This window comes from Rhinoderma darwinii, chromosome 10, assembly GCF_050947455.1.
Source record: "Rhinoderma darwinii isolate aRhiDar2 chromosome 10, aRhiDar2.hap1, whole genome shotgun sequence".
NCBI lineage: Eukaryota > Metazoa > Chordata > Amphibia > Anura > Rhinodermatidae > Rhinoderma > Rhinoderma darwinii.
The window spans coordinates 95243557-95263360 of record NC_134696.1 but is presented as its reverse complement, the minus strand read 5'-3'; the positions used below and the strand labels follow the sequence as shown (position 1 = coordinate 95263360).

Sequence of the window (19804 nt, the reverse complement as noted above, 5' to 3'; positions counted from 1 at the left end):
GACTGATGTTATAGGGGGCGCTCTGGACTACACAATAGACTGCTGTTATAGGGGACGCTCCAGACTACACAACCAAACTACTGTAATAGGGGGCGCTCCGGACTACACAGCCAGACTGATGTTATAGGGGGCGCTCTGGACTACACAATAGACTGCTGTTATAGGGGACGCTCCAGACTACACAACCAAACTACTGTAATAGGGGGCGCTCCGGACTACACAATAGACTGCTGTTATAGAGGACGCTCCAGATTACACAATCAGACTACTGTAATAGGGGGTGCTCCAGACTACACAACCAGACTACTGTAATAGGGGGAGGTCCAGACTACACAGCCAGACTACTCTTATAGGGGGCGCTCCAGACTACACAGCCAGACTGCTGTTATTGGGGGTGCTCCAGACTACACAACAGACTGCTGTTAAAGGGTGAGCTGCGGACTACACATCAAGATTGCTGTTATGGGTGGCGCTCCCGACTACACAACCAGACTACTGTTATAGGGGGAGGTCCAGACTACACAACCAGACTACTGTTATAGGGGGCACTCCAGACTACACAGCCAGACTACTCTTATAAAAGGCGGTCCAGACTACACAACAGACTGCTGTTAAAGGGGGAGCTGCAGACTACACAACCAGATTGCTGTTATAGGTTGCACTCCAGACTACACAACCAGACTGCTGTTATAGGGGGAGGTCCAGGCTACACAACAGACTACAGTTATAGGGGGAGGTCCAGACTACACAACAGACTGCTGTTATAGGGGGAGGTCCAGACTACACAACAGACTGCTGTTATAGGGGGAGGTCCAGACTACACAACAGACTGCTGTTAAAGGGGGGGAGATATAGACAACACAACCGGACTGCTAGGGGGCGCTCTAGACTAGAAAACCAGACTGCTGTTATAGGGGGCGCTCTAGACTATACAGCCAGACTGCTGTTATAGGGAGTGCTCCAGACTATGCAGCTAGACTGGTGTTATTGGGGTGTTCCAGATTACTCAGCCATACTGCTGTTATAGGGGGCGCTTTAGACTACACAACTAGATTGCTGTTATAGGGGGCGCAGTAGACTTCACAACTTGACAGCTGTTATAGGGGGCGCTCCAGACTACACAACTGGACTGATGTTATAGGGGGCACTCCAGACTACACAACTGGACTGATGTTATAGGGGCGCTCCAGACTACACAACTGGACTGATGTTATAGGGGGCGCTCCAGACTACGCAGATTGCATCCCACTCTTCTGCTGTCTGTTCTGCATGTGTAAGCGTCACAGTAATTCTGGCAGTACTATCTTTCTGGCATAATATTTATTTACCAGAATCTCACATTACTATAAATCCCATCCATACAGGAGAGGGCATAGATGTTTTTTTTACAGTATAAAGTGTTTCACAAACAAGCGGAGCCTGACACATAACACCCCAGTATCTCAGATCCTATAAAAACATGTTCAATTACTACTAATGATATTACAACTTAGATTAATCACCTTTTCTCTGCAAAGTTTATGGCTTTAATATTGACAAGTCTCAAAGGCTATCAGCTCGTCTGTAAGAAAACATGTCACTGCTAGGATGAAAGACGTGAAATATATGTATACAAGGGTCAGTAACAGGGCCGGCTGCAGCTGTAAATGGGCCCTTTAGCACAGTCAGAGGGTTCATGTCTGCCCCAAACTCGGTTTTAGAAGCTTAGAGCATTTTAACCTAGATGGCCAAGGACCCCACAAGCCCACTGGGCCCTGGTATATACCCAGATATGCCTGGTACGAACGCCAGTCCTGTTCTGGTCATATCTTATCCACATGTAACACAGATTTTGCATTGAAAAGGATGAAATCCACAGAGAAAATCTGGACGGAATCCACAACATACAGTATCGGGCGTGCTGTAGATTTGAAAGCCCCGAGCATGCCCTCGGATCCATGCAGAATTTTTTTACGTACATGGCCTAAAGCTGCCCATACGCCTTAGATGGCTGCCACCTGAATGTTTTTTGGTCCGACACCTATTCCTGCCGACTCCACCATCTACATATACACGCATGCTCAAAGAGGTGCAAAGAGGTTGCCAGACCGTTCTGGCAACGGCTAATCTTCCGTCGAAAAATAAAGGATCGGGCATGCAGAATACCAACATATCCAATCCTTCAAATTTTTTTTTTACCTTAATTTTTGTCCCTATGACGATTAAATAAATGAAATAAAAATAATTAATTTATAAATTAATAAAAAAGAAATAATATAAAAAAAGTATAAAAAAAAGTATAAAAAAAAAAGTAAACCTCGGCGTACAATGAAGAAGTAACTATCAGGACATACGACAAGGCAGCAGGGGGATGGGATGAGGAGCAGGAATCAATATATTGCCTGTCTGCAGTGATAAGCAGATTAATGTGTTATTTATTCCCAATTTTGATTATTAAATGCTGAAATTTCCATGGATGAAAGTTCAATCGATTTTCCGTTTTATTCCCATTAGTGCAGTTATCATTTCTGCTTGGCTGTGTACACTAAACGACCGTCCCGCTCCTGATATTATTTGGTCTATGCAGAAAAGTGATAGAAATCAAACATTAGATAAACGTTAATTTCCGTGTCTAATAAATGTTGGGTTCATCTGTGATTGGATTTTAAAAATAACCACAGAGATGTGTTGTGTCTTGAGTTGAAATGCTGTGGTGCTGTAAGCTTTTATGATACACGCCTAAGCTGCTGCAGAACCTCTTTTTGAAGGGTAAGGGGGAAAATCATGATTGATAGATTTATATGAAATGTCCTCACGTTTTTCAAGAAGAAGGTCTCCAGCAGCGGAGGTGTGTATCATGATGTTCTGCAGCAGCTGCGGTGTGTATTATAAGGTTCTGTAGCAGCTGAGGTGTGTGTGTGTGTGTGTGTGTGTGTATATGTGTGTGTGTGTGTGTGTGTGTGTGTATATGTGTGTGTATATGTGTGTGTGTGTGTGTGTGTATATATATGTGTGTGTGTGTGTGTGTGTGTGTATGCGTGTGTGTGTGTGTGTGTGTGTGTGTGTATGCGTGTGTGTGTGTGTATATGTGTGTGTATGTGTATGTATGTACAGATGTGTGTGTGTGTGTGTGTGTGTGTGTATATATATATATATGTGTGTGTGTGTGTGTGTGTGTGTGTATATATATATATATATGTGTGTGTGTGTGTGTGTGTGTGTGTGTGTGTGTGTGTGTGTGTGTGTATATATATATATATATATATATATATATATATATATGTGAGGTCTAATAATTAGAATGTGATGTTTATACAAATATTATTAGAATATAAAATACATATACCTGACATGAGTCAACTTTTCCATCCAGGTAACCGGCACATAACATTTGAGGACTTATCAGGCCCGGGTAATGTGAGGACTGATTACAAAGATGGTTGCTGATCAGATGTACCTTGGCTTCTCGGAGAACTGGAGACAATTGCCCTGGGAATAGAACACAAAAATAGACGTAGTGACGTATTTTACCTTTTTATTTAAAAAAAACTAAACACATAAAATAAAAACATCTAAAACAATGGAATCCGTTAACTACTGCAGGGCCAGAGAAATCTTGGAGATATGGAACTTCAAAATAAACTAAATAAGCATAAATCGTCCCTTGGTCCTTGATGCCGGATTATCAGATTTTTAAGGCATGCAAATATTATTTAACACATTATGAGGTGTAAATATTATTTACATTTTTAAATTGGATGGTCAGACATCAGTTGCACAGAGTCACCCTGGTACCTCACCTCCCTCACTCACGTGTCCCCAACCACTGATCCAACAGTTGCCCCTTGCTTGGAATTGCTGATGGGTTCTGGGTAGACATACAGGCCGTAGGGTCTCTGCAGGAAAGAGAAGTCTAAGAGAAGTGACTGCAGGCGACAAGAAATGTATAATTATACTCACCGATGCATAAAAGAACATTAAACAGAAAATACACATAAATCCTCTTAATACCCTCATTTCCTTTTATCAATCCCTCTCTCATATTGCAATCAGAACTGTAAGAAATATATAAACACTTCTTCTATAAGTCTCACAGAAGATTATTCATTTCCCCCGTTCGTTCTCAGAAAACCTCAAATTCAACCTGTTTCTGTAAGGCAACTGGCTGCAGCAGGAGCCCTGCCCCAAGGCTCCATCTGCAATAAAAGACCAGCCATGCTAAATCTAACCACTTAGCAAATCCCTGTTCCCCTAGGACATCTGCTGGACAAAAATGGAAAGAATTAGATGAAAATATTTCTGTGTGGGAGATGGGGGAATTGACAGAAAGTAAAAATTGGGAGGGACCTGAAGATCTACCTGTGTTCTGCATACATTTTGAGGATCGGTCACCTATCCTGGCAGTTCTCCTAATTTGGGTGCATGACAGATCTGAAGGACAAGTAGAACTGTACTATGAACCGCAGTGAGGCCTTGTCTCACCAGAAAAGCCCATGGGCTGGCTAGTTTTAAGAAGAGCAACGTCGAAGTCATTGGTTTCAGGGTTGTACAGCCCATTGTAGTAGATGCTCCGGACAGAGTGGGAGGAGGATGGGTTGAGGGAGACGGAGCCGGCATGGACCTTCCACCTGGCCACGGTAAGGAAGTTGGACCTGTGAGATAAGACATAGAAACATACATGTTCTACCACACAATACTCAATATAGATGAACATACAACTCTACAACTCACAGGACAAAGCAGTGGGCCGCGCTCATCACCCATTGGGACGAAATGATGGACCCTCCACAAACATGCCGTCCATCCCAACGCAGGCTGACTTGCCATGGCCAACGTCCCCAGGCTGATGGAGATCCACCAACTATACGCTGACTCTCAGCAGAAGAACGACCACAGTCTACATCAGTAAGAGAGTAAATGGGTAGTAAGAGGGCAACTCCTAAACACAAGCAAGCCGATCAATACGTCACGATTTTGAGGGCCAATACAATGTTTGGGCAAAGATTTAAAGGAAGACCCCAGACATAACTTATATACTGTGTTATGAGTAATGCGGAGATTGAGGGGGCGGAGCATGACAAATATTCATTTTGGGATGTTGTTTGAGACTCTGTGTCATGCTGTGCCCCCTCAGACCTTGCACTAGGCATAACACAGTAAATACGTTTATTTAAAGGAATACCCCACCTTCGGGTATAAATAGCTGGCACAGATCTGACAGTGACTAGAGCACTGAATACCGATACTGCGCTCTATAGTCAATGCACTATTAACTCTATATTCTCACCTAGTGGTCAGTAATTATACTGCAAGAATTGAGTTTTTGCCACAGATTTATCAATAAGGGCCTGTTCACATCACCGTTCGCTTTCCGTTCCGGGTTTCCGTCGGAGGTTTCCGTCGGGTGAACCCCGCAACGGAAAGTGAAACCACAGCTTCCGTTTCATTCACCATTGATATCAATGGTGACGGAAACATCGCTAATGGTTTCCGTTCGTCACGATTCCGGAAGGTTTCCGTTTTTCTGACGGAATCAATAGCGCAGTCGACTCCGCTATTGATTCCGTCGGAAAACCTGACGGAATGGTGACGAACGGAAACCATTAGCGATGTTTCCGTCAGTATTGATATCAATGGTGACTGAAACGGAAGCTGTGGTTTCACTTTCACTTTCCGTTGCGGGGTTCACCCGACGGAAACCCCGGAACGGAAAGCGAACAGTGATGTGAACAGGCCCTAATCCACAAATGGCAGATTTTTTGTATTTTGGTGTCGATTTCACACCGAAAATCTGCAACAGATTTAAATTGCGATATTAGTGAATTAGGTTTTTTAGAAAACCCCATTCACGTGTTTTTTCAGATGTGATGACGTTTTCCGCCACGGCTTTGTGGCAGATTTTGCAGCAACTTCGCAGTAAATTCGCTGCAAATCCATTGAAAAAGCGGAAACATCCTAACTCTGAACTACAGTAGTGACAACCACTAAACAGTGATCTGCAGGAGGGCCGTGATTGCTCCTGTCAATCAAGTTAGTGGGGGTTATTCTGATGTCCTGATGTGGGAGATTTCACTTAAAGGGTCTCTCTTCTCACCTGTGCACTGTAGCGATACGCCCTCTTCATTCGGACAGTTCTCTCTGTAGAGAAAATATATATAAGTATAATTATAATATAATAGTAGTATAGCGCTAATAAGTCGTCAAATTAATTTAGTCAGATGTCCCGCCCCTTCAGAGGCAGGGCTATGTTCTAGCCCCACCCCTAAACGGTGAGATTTCCTATTAGACCACGCCCCCACATTATGTAGAAGATAGGGCACTTATAATGTGGTGACAGAGCCTCTTTAAGTGCTCCGCCCGGCAGGCCTAAATATATGTAGCCTTCACCCGTTTCAAAGGTATTCCAAGTCTGTGGGTACTGTATCTCTTTAAGACCAACTTCACAATTAATGTGACCGGTTTAGAAAGTTTGATTGTGTAATTAGATATCTCATTTTTTGGATATGTACGGTATGATGCATTACTCGGAAGCGTTCTATAAAACGGCGCAGTCTCCATCGTTCTGCGTTTTAAAATACCTTTTTCACTCCAACTATTGAATGACTCTGGGTAACCGCGCCACTTGACCTAATATAAGGTTTCACCTCTGACACGCTTTTTTCTTAAAACTTTTTCAATTCTGTCGTGGTTTTCCGGTATTTTTTGTATTTCTTCGGCGTAAAAAGAACCTTCGATCGGTTCCCCAGAGGCGTCCTTTACCTTGTACAGTGAATATTTCATCCGTGAACGTCTGTTCATAGCCTTTGCTGAATAGATCCTTCAATTTCGAAATCCTGACCCGGTCGCCGTCTTTAAACAACGGTTTAACTTTTTTAGCTTTGTTCTCCGTAAATATTCTTCCAAATGTCTAGCGAATTTGCGTTTGTGACATCCACCGGTCGACAGCGTATTGTACTGTGTGGTTATAACTGAACATTGTAGAACATCTATATAACGGAAAGTGTTGTGCGCTGTAAAATAACGCCACATTTTAGATTTTAGTGTAAGGTTAAAACGCGTTACTACGGTCGCGTTAACGTTGTTGTTGGTTAGAAAATGGTGTATATTGTTAATCCGTAGTACTTTTTATTTTTACCTTTGTATTCAAAAACTCTTCGTCTCTATCGGTTTGCAATTTTTGGGGCATACGTCTATCGAGTAAAATGGTCTGAAAGGCGCCTGCGACACTTGAGCCGGTTTTCACTTGATGAACGGTTGCCCGGGCATATTTTGGAAATAGTGGTGGCGGATCCGATGCCAATGGTTTCAGTTTGTCTCGACTACGCTATTCATCCCGTCAAAACGACGGAACCCCTGCACAACGGAGACAAACTGGAACTATTGGCACCAGATCCGTCACCAATGAAATCAACGGCGATGGAAACGGAAACCTCTGGTTTGAGTTTGCGTCAGTCAAAGCTCCATTCTGACGGAAAGCTACGTCGGAACGGAACCCTGACGCAAATGTGAACAGAGCCTAAGCCGTGTTTTTTCGCCTCTTGCTATAAACCCTCGAAAACCACCGACATGCTGAGCATTATAATAAATTTTTGTCGTAATTCATCGTGATTCGTATTGAGTACCTTTGCCATGATAATTTTATCTTCAGCAGCTGTCACAGATTTGCTTACTTGAAACGATATCTGGTGATTATGTTCACACGCAGTGTTGTCAGACATAATTCGGGCATTTTACGCCTCGAGTTACGCCTGAAAAAATGGCTCCATTACGCCGGCAAACATCTGCCCGTTGCTTTCAATGGGTTTTACGATATTCTGTTCCCACGAGCCTTTATTCTACGCTTCGCTGTCAAAATACGGCGCGTAAAATGACGGCTCGTCAAAAGAAGTGCAGGACACTTCTTGGGAAGTTTTTGGAGGCGTTTTTCATTGACTCTATGGAAAACAGCTCCAAAAACGGCCGTGAAAAACGCAGTGGAAATCGCGAGTGGCTTAAAAAACGTCTGAAAATCAGGAGCTGTTTTCCCTTGAAAACAGCTCCATATTTTCAGACGTTTTTGAGTTTGTGTGTGAACATGCCCTTAGAATGTGTTATCTATAACAGATGCTGATGGGGCTTTAAACGTCAATATCCTGATGTGGTGGTTTTAGAATTTGTGCCGATGTAGTATCGCGCGATCTGTAAACAGATGTCTGCTGGTTTTTGAAAAAAAAATTTTTTTAAAGTTTCATTATTTGCCCGACATATTTTCATAACTTTACCTTTTCATCTGTAGTATGCCCTTGTTTTTATAAAATAAACTAATGTCTGTTGAAATATACGTCTGCCTTTTATTTGATTTTGACGTTACCTTTAATAGTTGGCCACGTCAAATGTACATTGCTCCACAATGTTTTTAAGCCTGAACTAAGGCTCCATCTCAATCATCCCCTTAATGCACTTCTTGGTGTACGCACCAATGGCATCCTTGTAAGGGCAGATTCAGACGAACGTTGCGTTTTTGCGCGCGCAAACAACGTGGCGTTTTGCGCACGCAAAAACCACTTGACAGCTACGTGTGTCATCCGTGTATGATGCGCGGCTGCGTGATTTTTGCGCAGCCGCCATCATAGAGATGAGGCTAGTCGACGCCCGTCACTGTCCAAGGTGCTGAAAGAGCTAACTGATCGGCAGTAACTCTTTCAGCACCCTCGACAGTGAATGCCGAACACAATATCGAGAAACCTGTTAAAAAAAAAGAAAAAGTTCGTACTTACCGAGAACTTCCCTCCCAGCCGTTGCCTTGGTGACGCGTCCTTGGTGACGCGCCACTCTTGACATCGGGCCCCACCTCCCTGGATGACGCGGCAGTCCATGTGACCGCTGCAGCCTGTGCTTGGCCTGTGATTGGCTTGAGCTGTCACTTGGACTGAATTGTCATCCCGGGAGGTCAGACTGGAGGAAGAAGCCGGGAGTTATCGGTAAGTCAGAACTTCGTTTTTTTTTACAGGTTCATGTATATTGGGATCGGAAGTCACTGTCCATGGTGCTGAACCAGTTTAACTCTTTCAGCACCCTGGACAGTGACTATCTCCTGACGTCGCGTACCGGAAATTTTTTTGCCGGGTTCGGCCAAAACGAGTTCGGCCGAACCCGGTGAAGTTCGGTTCGGTTGTCCGGGTTCGCTCATCTCAAAGACACTCCGTTTGGATGTTTGGAAACAGAAAAGCACGTGGTGCTTTTCTGTTTACATTCATCCTTTTGACAGCTGGTGCGCTGTTTCAGTCGGTTCGCACGGAAGTGCTTCCGTGCGACCTGCGTGGTTTTCACGCACCCATTGACTTCAATGGGTGCGTGATGCGCGAAATACGCGGAGATATTGAGCATGTCGCGCTTTTTGCGCAGCTGACAAACGCTGCGCAAAAAGCACGGACTGTCTGTACTGCCCCATAGACTTGTATTGGTCTGTGCGTGGCGCGTGAAAACCACGCGGCCCGCACGGACCGAATACACGTTCGTGTGAATCCCCCCTTAAGGCGAGCACCAATCAGAATCATCCTACGTGTGCGTCATATGATGCAATACCGGAAGGGGCAGGAAAAGAATACCGTAACCAGAAGGGGCTGTACGGAGGATCCGGAAGAGGCGGGACAATCTTTGAGCCGGATGTGACCAGGGCGTAACTGAGGCGTGGTCTAATACCAAAGATCAAAGGTTGGGGGCGCATAGCCCCGCTCCTAAAGGGGCGGGGTACCTGACAAAATTAGTTTGACGACTAATATAGCTCTACACTACTTATAATAAATTTAGACCAAAAATCGAAAAAAAAAAGGTCTACAAAAATTGTCTCCATGAATTCACTGGCCATTTACGTTGTAGCAGTACAATTTTTGGAAATGGAGCGCCCCCCAGTGTCAGGTTATTGAATGTATTACTTACACAGGATTTAGGAATCCATCTAGGTTGCTGGTAGATCCGCTGGTTTTATTCATCACAGCAAAGGACTCCAGGCAGGCGGGCTCTGTGGCACTGAGTGGCAGCGGAGAGGATAATACTGTGTGGCTGGTGAGGGGAATAGAGGAAGAGGTTTTATGACATGTGACTGGGAGCTTCAAGTTAGGGGCCACGTATGCTAACAGACATATATGGCGGCATGTCAAAGGCATAAAGACAAAGTCTCCCATGACTCTTCCATAAACATGCACGCTCAGATTGGCACAGCATGTGTGTTTATATAAATATGGAGATAAGCAGCTGCCAGATACCGCTTATCTTCCAGGGAAACAAAGGAACGACCATATTGAAATCCAACATGCCTACTCCTTCTTGCCCCAACATTAGACGCCGGGGGACTGTCAGGCTTCCCCCATACACACTGGACTGTTGGCGGGTCCGCCTGACATTTACAAAGGGGTATTCCCAAAATCATAAATGATTATTATTTCTGATCGTGAAAACAAGGGTCCTGAACCGCCAAATCCTCGTTACTGCGTCCCATCCTCAGAAAGGAGGAGTGGAGTGGCAGTCGCGCTGTACTCGGCTGTTTCCATCATTCCCGTAGACTTTGAATAGAGCGGCAGCGCACGTGCTCGACCGCCGCTCTGTTCAATGTTCACCTCACTGCAGTTGAGCAGTGAGGAGGATCTGAGAAATCGGGACCCCCATTCTCACGATCGGTGGGGGTCGCAGCGATCAAAAAATGATCACCTATAATATCCCTATAAGAGAGACAGCTTCACCCTAGTCCGCTGCCTCGTACCTCTACCCTTTGTCCCAATCCTGTATGGGGGCTTGACATGACATCCTCCACGACTCCTTGGAAAAATGAAGGTATCAGAGCAGTCATGGCGACTGTCTCGTCACATGACAGTGGAGTAGATATAGGATGCGGAAAGTTATGAGTATGGCGAAGGATAATAAATCAGGCAGAAGAAGACTGCAGGGGGTCAAGGGGCAGAGCCCCCCATTATTACCTATTGAACCCCAGTTCTCTGCACACTGTCCAGCCATGAGAGGTCTCCCAGCCCTGGTGACACACAGTATAATATCTGCCAGTGTTCACACTGTATAACTGGAGCAGTGAGCGGCCTGTCAGCAGCAGCACTGGATTCTTGTATTCTAAAAAAAATACAAGCAAATAACACAATATGTAATAATCAGAAATCCACTACACTAAAAACATAGATCAAGATTTTCAAGTTTAACTATAACGTTGGTTACATACACTAGTCACAACCAAAGCTGCATCAAAAATTATGCTATTTTCCTGTTGGCTCTCAAACCACAGTATCTTACATTCGTTAGATGCAGCCTGCTTATTCAGTGTATGTCCAGAGCCGTCTCTGCTGTGGTGCATTGTGGGAGATATAACTCTTACACCAGGCAACATACAACCCGTAGGATGTAGAAAACACTATAACTCCCCCCATGCACTCAACCAGCATGTTATACATATTCCGCTAATAATAGATGGCATAGTGCTCATGGACTCCAAGTTGCAGCTAGAAGAAATGCTATATGCAGCTTTAGATGCGAATGGAGAAGTGAATACAATGTAACACATTATTTGTGAATCATCAAACCACGTAGATTGAACATGCATTAAGGTATTTAAGGTACCACCCGCTATCATCACACCCTTTCTCACCACTGGCCAGGGTCCGATTGCTTGGCTGTCTGCTAGGTGGGCAGAGGTTGGCACCATCTGCATGAGAACAGTTTAACGAGGGAGCGCAGGCCTCCAAATAGTCAGGACAGGCTCGTTGTACCGCAGGATGGTAGAAATACTGCACTGAGAGAAATGCCAGCACAACCAGTTAGAAAGTGAAAACAAAATTTTAGTAAAAAAATATAAGAACAAGCTCCGATATCCGATACAGAAAGGATTTACTACTGGTTCATTCATACTCTTATCATTCTGCTGCATTCCTGTTAGCTCTCAGGCTGCAGGATTTCACATCTCCCTGCAGCTCGCTATAAACAGAGCTATTATGTGGTGCATTGTGGGTATGAATGATTATAATCAGGTAATGGTATGGCAGCCACAGAATTGTGGATGCAGCTTTGGATGTGAACAGAGGAAAGAACTCCATTCACAGAATATAAGCTGCAATAAACCGCTCCAATATTCTGCTGTTTGAAAAGGAGTTACAAGGAAATTGAGTTCTCTGACACCTTATCGATATTGTTAGGGGGGTCCCTCAATGAGAACTTGTAGCGGGGAGGGGTGGAAGTGCTGGAGACCTGTATATAGTAGTATAACTAATTTTACTTACAGATAAGAAGGACAGACAAGGACGCCGCTACAATGGACAGGATGATGGAGACGTGGACGAGGATTCTGGACACATGATGCAGGGGGCACAGGGGCGATTTCTCCTCTGAACTGCACAAAGTTTCGGATCCAGGAACATCTACTACAAGAAACAATCACATGTTATTCCATTTACTGCCACCAGGGCGGCATCACCACCAGGCCAACAAGGGCAGCTGCTAGAACCCATTGGGCATTCTGGGCCCATTGGGTTTCATGACAATGTCAAACTGAGAGTGGGGTCAAGTGGGTCGCACAAGGGCCCACATATACCTAGAGGTGGCCCTCAATGTCACATTTCCTCAAACCCCCCAAAAATTAAGGATATCTTTTTGTAACGCCCCATCTGTCTCCTCACTTTGGTTCTGCAGGTCATTCACTGTTGAGATGATCACAGAAGCCTCATCCACTGGCTGAACTGTATTGGCCTCCACCGAGGCTTCTTCTCCGAATGAACTTGAGGGGGTCACATCCTGACAAAGTAAAAATAAAAAGATCAAGTCAACATATGTCCCATGGAAACTACAATTGGGAAATGAGATATGGTGATTTAACTGGACAGTCTGGTAAGGGGAAATCCATCACTGACCTCAGGCTTCTCACAAACAAAATAAAAGATTTAAGGGATTTACCACAAGCAACTTTTTTTTTTTTTTTTTGACAGACAAAATTAGCATAAAATATAAAAGGGAAAATATATTATTCATACATACAAATTCATCTATAATAGACACCCGAGCTTGAAATCCATTTGGAAACGTATTCTTTAGCTTTACTTTTCTAGTGTAGACTCCCCCGGAAATTGTGCTGAACACTTTATGGCTCAAAGGGGATCTGTCGTGGAGACATCTGCTAGATTTTGTAATTTAAAATTATCCAATGGATGCTGCTGCAGTCATTCAAATGCCCAAGAAGTTCCAGTATACTGTGTACAGACATTACATTACTTATCCTGTACTGATCCTGAGTTACATCCTGTATTATACTCCAGAGCTGCACTCACTATTCTGCTGGAGTCACCGTGTACATACATTACATTACTGATCCTGAGTTACATCCTGTATTATACTCCAGAGCTGCACTCACTATTCTGCTGGTGGAGTCACTGTGTACAGACATTACATTACTTATCCTGTACTGATCCTGAGTTACATCCTGTATAAGGGTATGTTCACACGGCCTATTTACGGACGTAATTCGGGCGTTTTTGCCCCGAATTACGTCTGAAAATAGCGCCTCAATAGCGCTGACAAACATCTGCCCATTGAAAGCAATGGGCAGACGTTTGTCTGTTCACACGAGGCGTATATTTACGCGCCGCTGTCAAATGATGGCGCGTAAATAGACGCCCGCGTAGAAGAAGTGACCTGTCACTTCTTTGGCCGTAATTGGAGCCGCTATTCATTGACTCCAATGAATAGCAGCGCTAATTACGGCCGTAATTGACGCGGCGTTCAAGCGCCTGCACATGCCGGTACAGCTGAAATTACGGGGATGTTTTCAGGCTGAAACATCCCCGTAATTTCAGCCGTTACGGACCCCCGCCGTGTGAACATACCCTTATACTCCAGAGCTGCACTCACTATTCTGCTGGTGGAGTCACTGTGTACAGACATTACATTACTTATCCTGTACTGATCCTGAGTTACATCCTGTATTATACTCCAGAGCTGCACTCACTATTCTGCTGGTGGAGTCACTGTGTACAGACATTACATTACTTATCCTGTACTGATCCTGAGTTACATCCTGTATTATACTCCAGAGCTGCACTCACTATTGTGCTGGTGGAGTCACTGTGTACATACATTACATTACTTATCCTGTACTGATCCTGAGTTACATCCTGTATTATACTCCAGAGCTGCACTCACTATTCTGCTGGTGGAGTCACTGTGTACAGACATTACATTACTTATCCTATACTGATCCTGAGTTACATCCTATATTATACTCCAGAGCTGCCCTCACTATTCTGCTGGTGGAGTCACTGTGTACAGACATTACATTACTTATCCTGTACTGATCCTGAGTTACATCCTGTATTATACTCCAGAGCTGCACTCACTATTCTGCTGGTGGAGTCACTGTGTACATACATTACATTACTTATCCTGTACTGATCCTGAGTTACATCCTGTATTATACTCCAGAGCTGCACTCACTATTCTGCTGGTGGAGTCACTGTGTACATATATTACATTACTTATCCTGTACTAATCCTGAGTTATATCCTGTATTATACTCCAGAGCTGTACTCACTATTCTGCTGGTGGAGTCACTGTGTACAGACATTACATTACTTATCCTGAACTGATCCTGAGTTACATCCTGTATTATACTCCAGAGCTGCACTCACTATTCTGCTGGTGGAGTCACTGTGTACATACATTACATTACTTATCCTGTACTAATCCTGAGTTATATCCTGTATTATACTCCAGAGCTGTACTCACTATTCTGCTGGTGGAGTCACTGTGTACAGACATTACATTACTTATCCTGTACTGATCCTGAGTTACATCCTGTATTATACTCCAGAGCTGCACTCACTATTCTGCTGGTGAAGTCACTGTGTACAGACATTACATTACTTATCCTGTACTGATCCTGAGTTACATCCTGTATTATACTCCAGAGCTGCACTCACTATTCTGCTGGTGGAGTCACTGTGTACAGACATTACATTACTTATCCTGTACTGATCCTGAGTAACATCCTGTATTATACTCCAGAGCTGCACTCACTATTCTGCTAGTGGAGTCACTGTGTACAGACATTACATTACTTATCCTGTACTGATCCTGAGTTACATCCTGTATTATACTCCAGAGCTGCACTCACTATTCTGCTGGTGGAGTCACTGTGTACAGACATTACATTACTTATCCTGTACTAATCCTGAGTTACATCCTGTATTATACTCCAGAGCTGCACTCACTATTCTGCTGGTGGAGTCATTGTGTACATACATTACATTACTTATCCTGTACTGATCCTGAGTTACATCCTGTATTATACTCCAGAGCTGCCCTCACTATTCTGCTGGTGGAGTCACTGTGTACAGACATTACATTACTTATCCTGTACTGATCCTGAGTTACATCCTGTATTATACTCCAGAGCTGCACTCACTATTCTGCTGGTGGAGTCACTGTGTACATACATTACATTACTTATCCTGTACTGATCCTGAGTTACATCCTGTATTATACTCCAGAGCTGCACTCACTATTCTGCTGGTGGAGTCACTGTGTACATACATTACATTACTTATCCTGTACTGATCCTGAGTTACATCCTGTATTATACTCCAGAGCTGCACTCACTATTCTGCTGGTGGAGTCACTGTGTACATATATTACATTACTTATCCTGTACTAATCCTGAGTTATATCCTGTATTATACTCCAGAGCTGTACTCACTATTCTGCTGGTGGAGTCACTGTGTACAGACATTACATTACTTATCCTGAACTGATCCTGAGTTACATCCTGTATTATACTCCAGAGCTGCACTCACTATTCTGCTGGTGGAGTCACTGTGTACATACATTACATTACTTATCCTGTACTAATCCTGAGTTATATCCTGTATTATACTCCAGAGCTGTACTCACTATTCTGCTGGTGGAGTCACTGTGTACAGACATTACATTACTTATCCTGTACTGATCCTGAGTTACATCCTGTATTATACTCCAGAGCTGCACTCACTATTCTGCTGGTGAAGTCACTGTGTACAGACATTACATTACTTATCCTGTACTGATCCTGAGTTACATCCTGTATTATACTCCAGAGCTGCACTCACTATTCTGCTGGTGGAGTCACTGTGTACAGACATTACATTACTTATCCTGTACTGATCCTGAGTAACATCCTGTATTATACTCCAGAGCTGCACTCACTATTCTGCTAGTGGAGTCACTGTGTACAGACATTACATTACTTATCCTGTACTGATCCTGAGTTACATCCTGTATTATACTCCAGAGCTGCACTCACTATTCTGCTGGTGGAGTCACTGTGTACAGACATTACATTACTTATCCTGTACTAATCCTGAGTTACATCCTGTATTATACTCCAGAGCTGCACTCACTATTCTGCTGGTGGAGTCATTGTGTACATACATTACATTACTTATCCTGTACTGATCCTGAGTTACATCCTGTATTATACTCCAGAGCTGCCCTCACTATTCTGCTGGTGGAGTCACTGTGTACAGACATTACATTACTTATCCTGTACTGATCCTGAGTTACATCCTGTATTATACTCCAGAGCTGCACTCACTATTCTGCTGGTGGAGTCACTGTGTACATACATTACATTACTTATCCTGTACTGATCCTGAGTTACATCCTGTATTATACTCCAGAGCTGCACTCACTATTCTGCTGGTGAAGTCACTGTGTACAGACATTACATTACTTATCCTGTACTGATCCTGAGTTACATCCTGTATTATACTCCAGAGCTGCACTCACTATTCTGCTGGTGGAGTCATTGTGTACATACATTACATTACTTATCCTGTACTGATCCTGAGTTACATCCTGTATTATACTCCAGAGCTGCACTCACTATTCTGCTGGTGGAGTCACTGTGTACATATATTACATTACTTATCCTGTACTAATCCTGAGTTATATCCTGTATTATACTCCAGAGCTGTACTCACTATTCTGCTGGTGGAGTCACTGTGTACAGACATTACATTACTTATCCTGTACTGATCCTGAGTTACATCCTGTATTATACTCCAGAGCTGCACTCACTATTCTGCTGGTGGAGTCACTGTGTACATACATTACATTACTTATCCTGTACTAATCCTGAGTTATATCCTGTATTATACTCCAGAGCTGTACTCACTATTCTGCTGGTGGAGTCACTGTGTACAGACATTACATTACTTATCCTGTACTGATCCTGAGTTACATCCTGTATTATACTCCAGAGCTGCACTCACTATTCTGCTGGTGAAGTCACTGTGTACAGACATTACATTACTTATCCTGTACTGATCCTGAGTTACATCCTGTATTATACTCCAGAGCTGCACTCACTATTCTGCTGGTGGAGTCATTGTGTACATACATTACATTACTTATCCTGTACTGATCCTGAGTTACATCCTGTATTATACTCCAGAGCTGCACTCACTATTCTGCTGGTGGAGTCACTGTGTACATACATTATATTATTTATCCTAAAACAGCGCTGCACCAACCTTCAATCTCAGGATCAGTGGGGGTTTCGGCAGTTGGACCCCAAACAATCACAGAGTAATGGCTTATATTAGCAATTTGCCACCACTTTTTGTGATGGAATAACCCTTTAAACTAGCCACAATCTGTCACCACTGATGACAGCGATCGATCATCATTATCTACGAGATCTTACCCTTACGCTGTGTTCACATGTTGCGGTTTTGGTGCTACTTTTACAGAACCACCTATATGCTCGGGATTTGCAAAACCGCTGCATTTTTGCTAAGGTTTTGTGAAATATTCCAACAAAACCGCAACGTGAAAAGTCTGACGCCTTTATCTAACTTCATAAAAACTAGAGCTTGGGATGTGCCCAATGTCATCATTTTCAATAGAGCCGCCGGGTTTCTTGTGCGAGCGTTTTTTTTCCATCTCAACCTTTCTTCAGAATATTTTGTACAATTACTTCACCTGCGTTCTGTTGTCTTGTAGGAAAATATCAAATAGGGAGATTCTTTTTGATACCTAGAAAATATGACAACAATAATAATAAGAATGAAGGTTGCAGCACAGAATACCATTTTGTGACACAGAATGACTATTGTTAGACACAGAATATAATTTTGTGATCAGAAAACTTTAGGCCCCATGCACACACGACTGTAAAAAATCTCCATAATTGCGGACCGTGATATGGTCCGCAATTACGTACCCATTCAGTTCTATTGGCCACGGACGCCTTTCCGTATCACTACGGATAGGTGTCCGTGATGTAGAACTGTGCCGGGAATTATGGAGCATGTCCTATTTTTCGTATTTTATGGGCCGTGCTCCCATACTTCGTATGGGAGAACGGGCCGAAAATGCGTCTGCGGCGGGCCATGATTACGGGCACGGCCGTGTGCATGAGGCCTTATTGTGTAACTTCAAATATTGTCAGGCATAGTATCGTATTTATTTATTTATTTATTTAGCAATTTTCAAAGAATTGGGTAAGGCCCTGTTCACACTGAGTTTTTTTGTGGGCAGAAAATATCTGCCTCAGAATTCCCTCAGGAATTTTGATGCAGATTTTGAACTTCCTGCACGTATTTTTCCTTCTTTTTCGCCCACGGCCATTAAAGCTAATGGAAGGACCACGGGCCAAAAACGCTCATAAATGAGCGCTGCTGTTTTTTTCTGCCTCCCATTGATTTCAATGGGAGGTCAGAGGCGGAAACCACGGCACGAGAGTGGAAAGGAGGAGAGAAAAAATGGAAAGGGAAGAAAAGAGAAAAAAAAATATTCACATTTTTTGACACATAATATGACTATGTAAGAAAGAATAGTATTTTGTAAAAAATAATTTCGTTTAGTGGCATGCGTTTTACTCAATGTGTGTCAGACATGTCGGAATATGACATTGTTGCAGGTCTCCGGTCCATACACTCTATGTCTACGTCTCTTTTCTGCAGCTCTCTTTTTGAGTAGTCGACCCTCTTTGGCACCCGAGAGATTTCCTTTATGTCAAAATACCTGGCACAACCTTTAGGGCATTGTATTGGGTATTCAGGCGCTCTAAAAAGACCCCTGTGCCCTTCAATACCATACTGGCACAGTCCCGGGAAATAGCGCTGTCAAAGTGACGGAAACCGCAACGGAATCTTACGAACCCAATGGTAAGTCAATGCGGTCCGTCCAACGCCGGGGGGATCCATTGTGCAACAGAACCGGCCATGCACCGTTGTTTGCGTTATAAACGCAAAGTCTTAGGTCAGTTTTGGTTTTCAGCCTCTGAATGTAAACAAGAATGTTCCATTCCCTGACAGCAAGCAGAGATCTTGCTAAAACTGAGTAAATTGAACACAAAGTATATTAGAAAGTTGCCAAATGTTTCATTGTACATTGGTTAACTGGAAAATCCCTTGAATGGGATTCTTGACACCCACCCTGAGGATCACTACATTATGTCACATATCTCGAGGTGGGAGAAGCTCCAGGTATATTTACATTCATTAGCAGCTCGTCGGTAGAGTCGCCCTTTAAGTGATAAGACTTACCTTTGTCATGATGAGTGGCCATTCCACTGTCACTTGCTCTGTTACTGTGCCGGGCTCCGTTTCATTAAAGGGCCACGGTCTGTACGCCCTCTAGTATTGATGTAACCGGCTTCTTGCAGCCACATCGCTCACATGCCAAAAATTTGCAGGAGTCGAAATAGTTGATGTGTTGGGGAATTCGTAGTTACCTAAAGAAAGTCGCCTTAGTTACCGTAAATGACAGCATAACACAAAGCGGCGAGATCTTCCCTGTGTACGCTGGCCACATCCTGAGA

General features: G+C 43.6%; 1 protein-coding gene and 1 long non-coding RNA gene across 2 annotated transcripts in view; one reads left to right on the top strand and one right to left on the bottom strand.

Moving 5' to 3' along the window:
• LOC142662247 (uncharacterized) overlaps positions 1-3604 on the top strand; it is a 20118-nt gene extending 16514 nt beyond the window's left edge. The window contains exon 3 of the long non-coding RNA XR_012850892.1: positions 3353-3604. This is a non-coding gene — a long non-coding RNA (uncharacterized LOC142662247). The remainder of the gene's footprint in view (positions 1-3352) is intronic.
• LOC142662245 (transmembrane protease serine 3-like) overlaps positions 1-19804 on the bottom strand; it is a 24962-nt gene extending 5158 nt beyond the window's left edge. Inside the window, exons 1-12 of the mRNA XM_075840367.1 lie at positions 19530-19804; positions 17962-18015; positions 12630-12744; positions 12234-12374; positions 11606-11749; positions 10932-11076; positions 9898-10020; positions 6074-6117; positions 4711-4876; positions 4462-4631; positions 3780-3875; positions 3326-3468 (exon numbers count right to left, since the gene is read on the bottom strand). Of these exons, the coding sequence (XP_075696482.1) occupies positions 3326-3468; positions 3780-3875; positions 4462-4631; positions 4711-4876; positions 6074-6117; positions 9898-10020; positions 10932-11076; positions 11606-11749; positions 12234-12374; positions 12630-12744; positions 17962-18015; positions 19530-19538 (1350 nt within the window). The 5' untranslated portion in view covers positions 19539-19804. The remainder of the gene's footprint in view (positions 1-3325; positions 3469-3779; positions 3876-4461; positions 4632-4710; positions 4877-6073; positions 6118-9897; positions 10021-10931; positions 11077-11605; positions 11750-12233; positions 12375-12629; positions 12745-17961; positions 18016-19529) is intronic.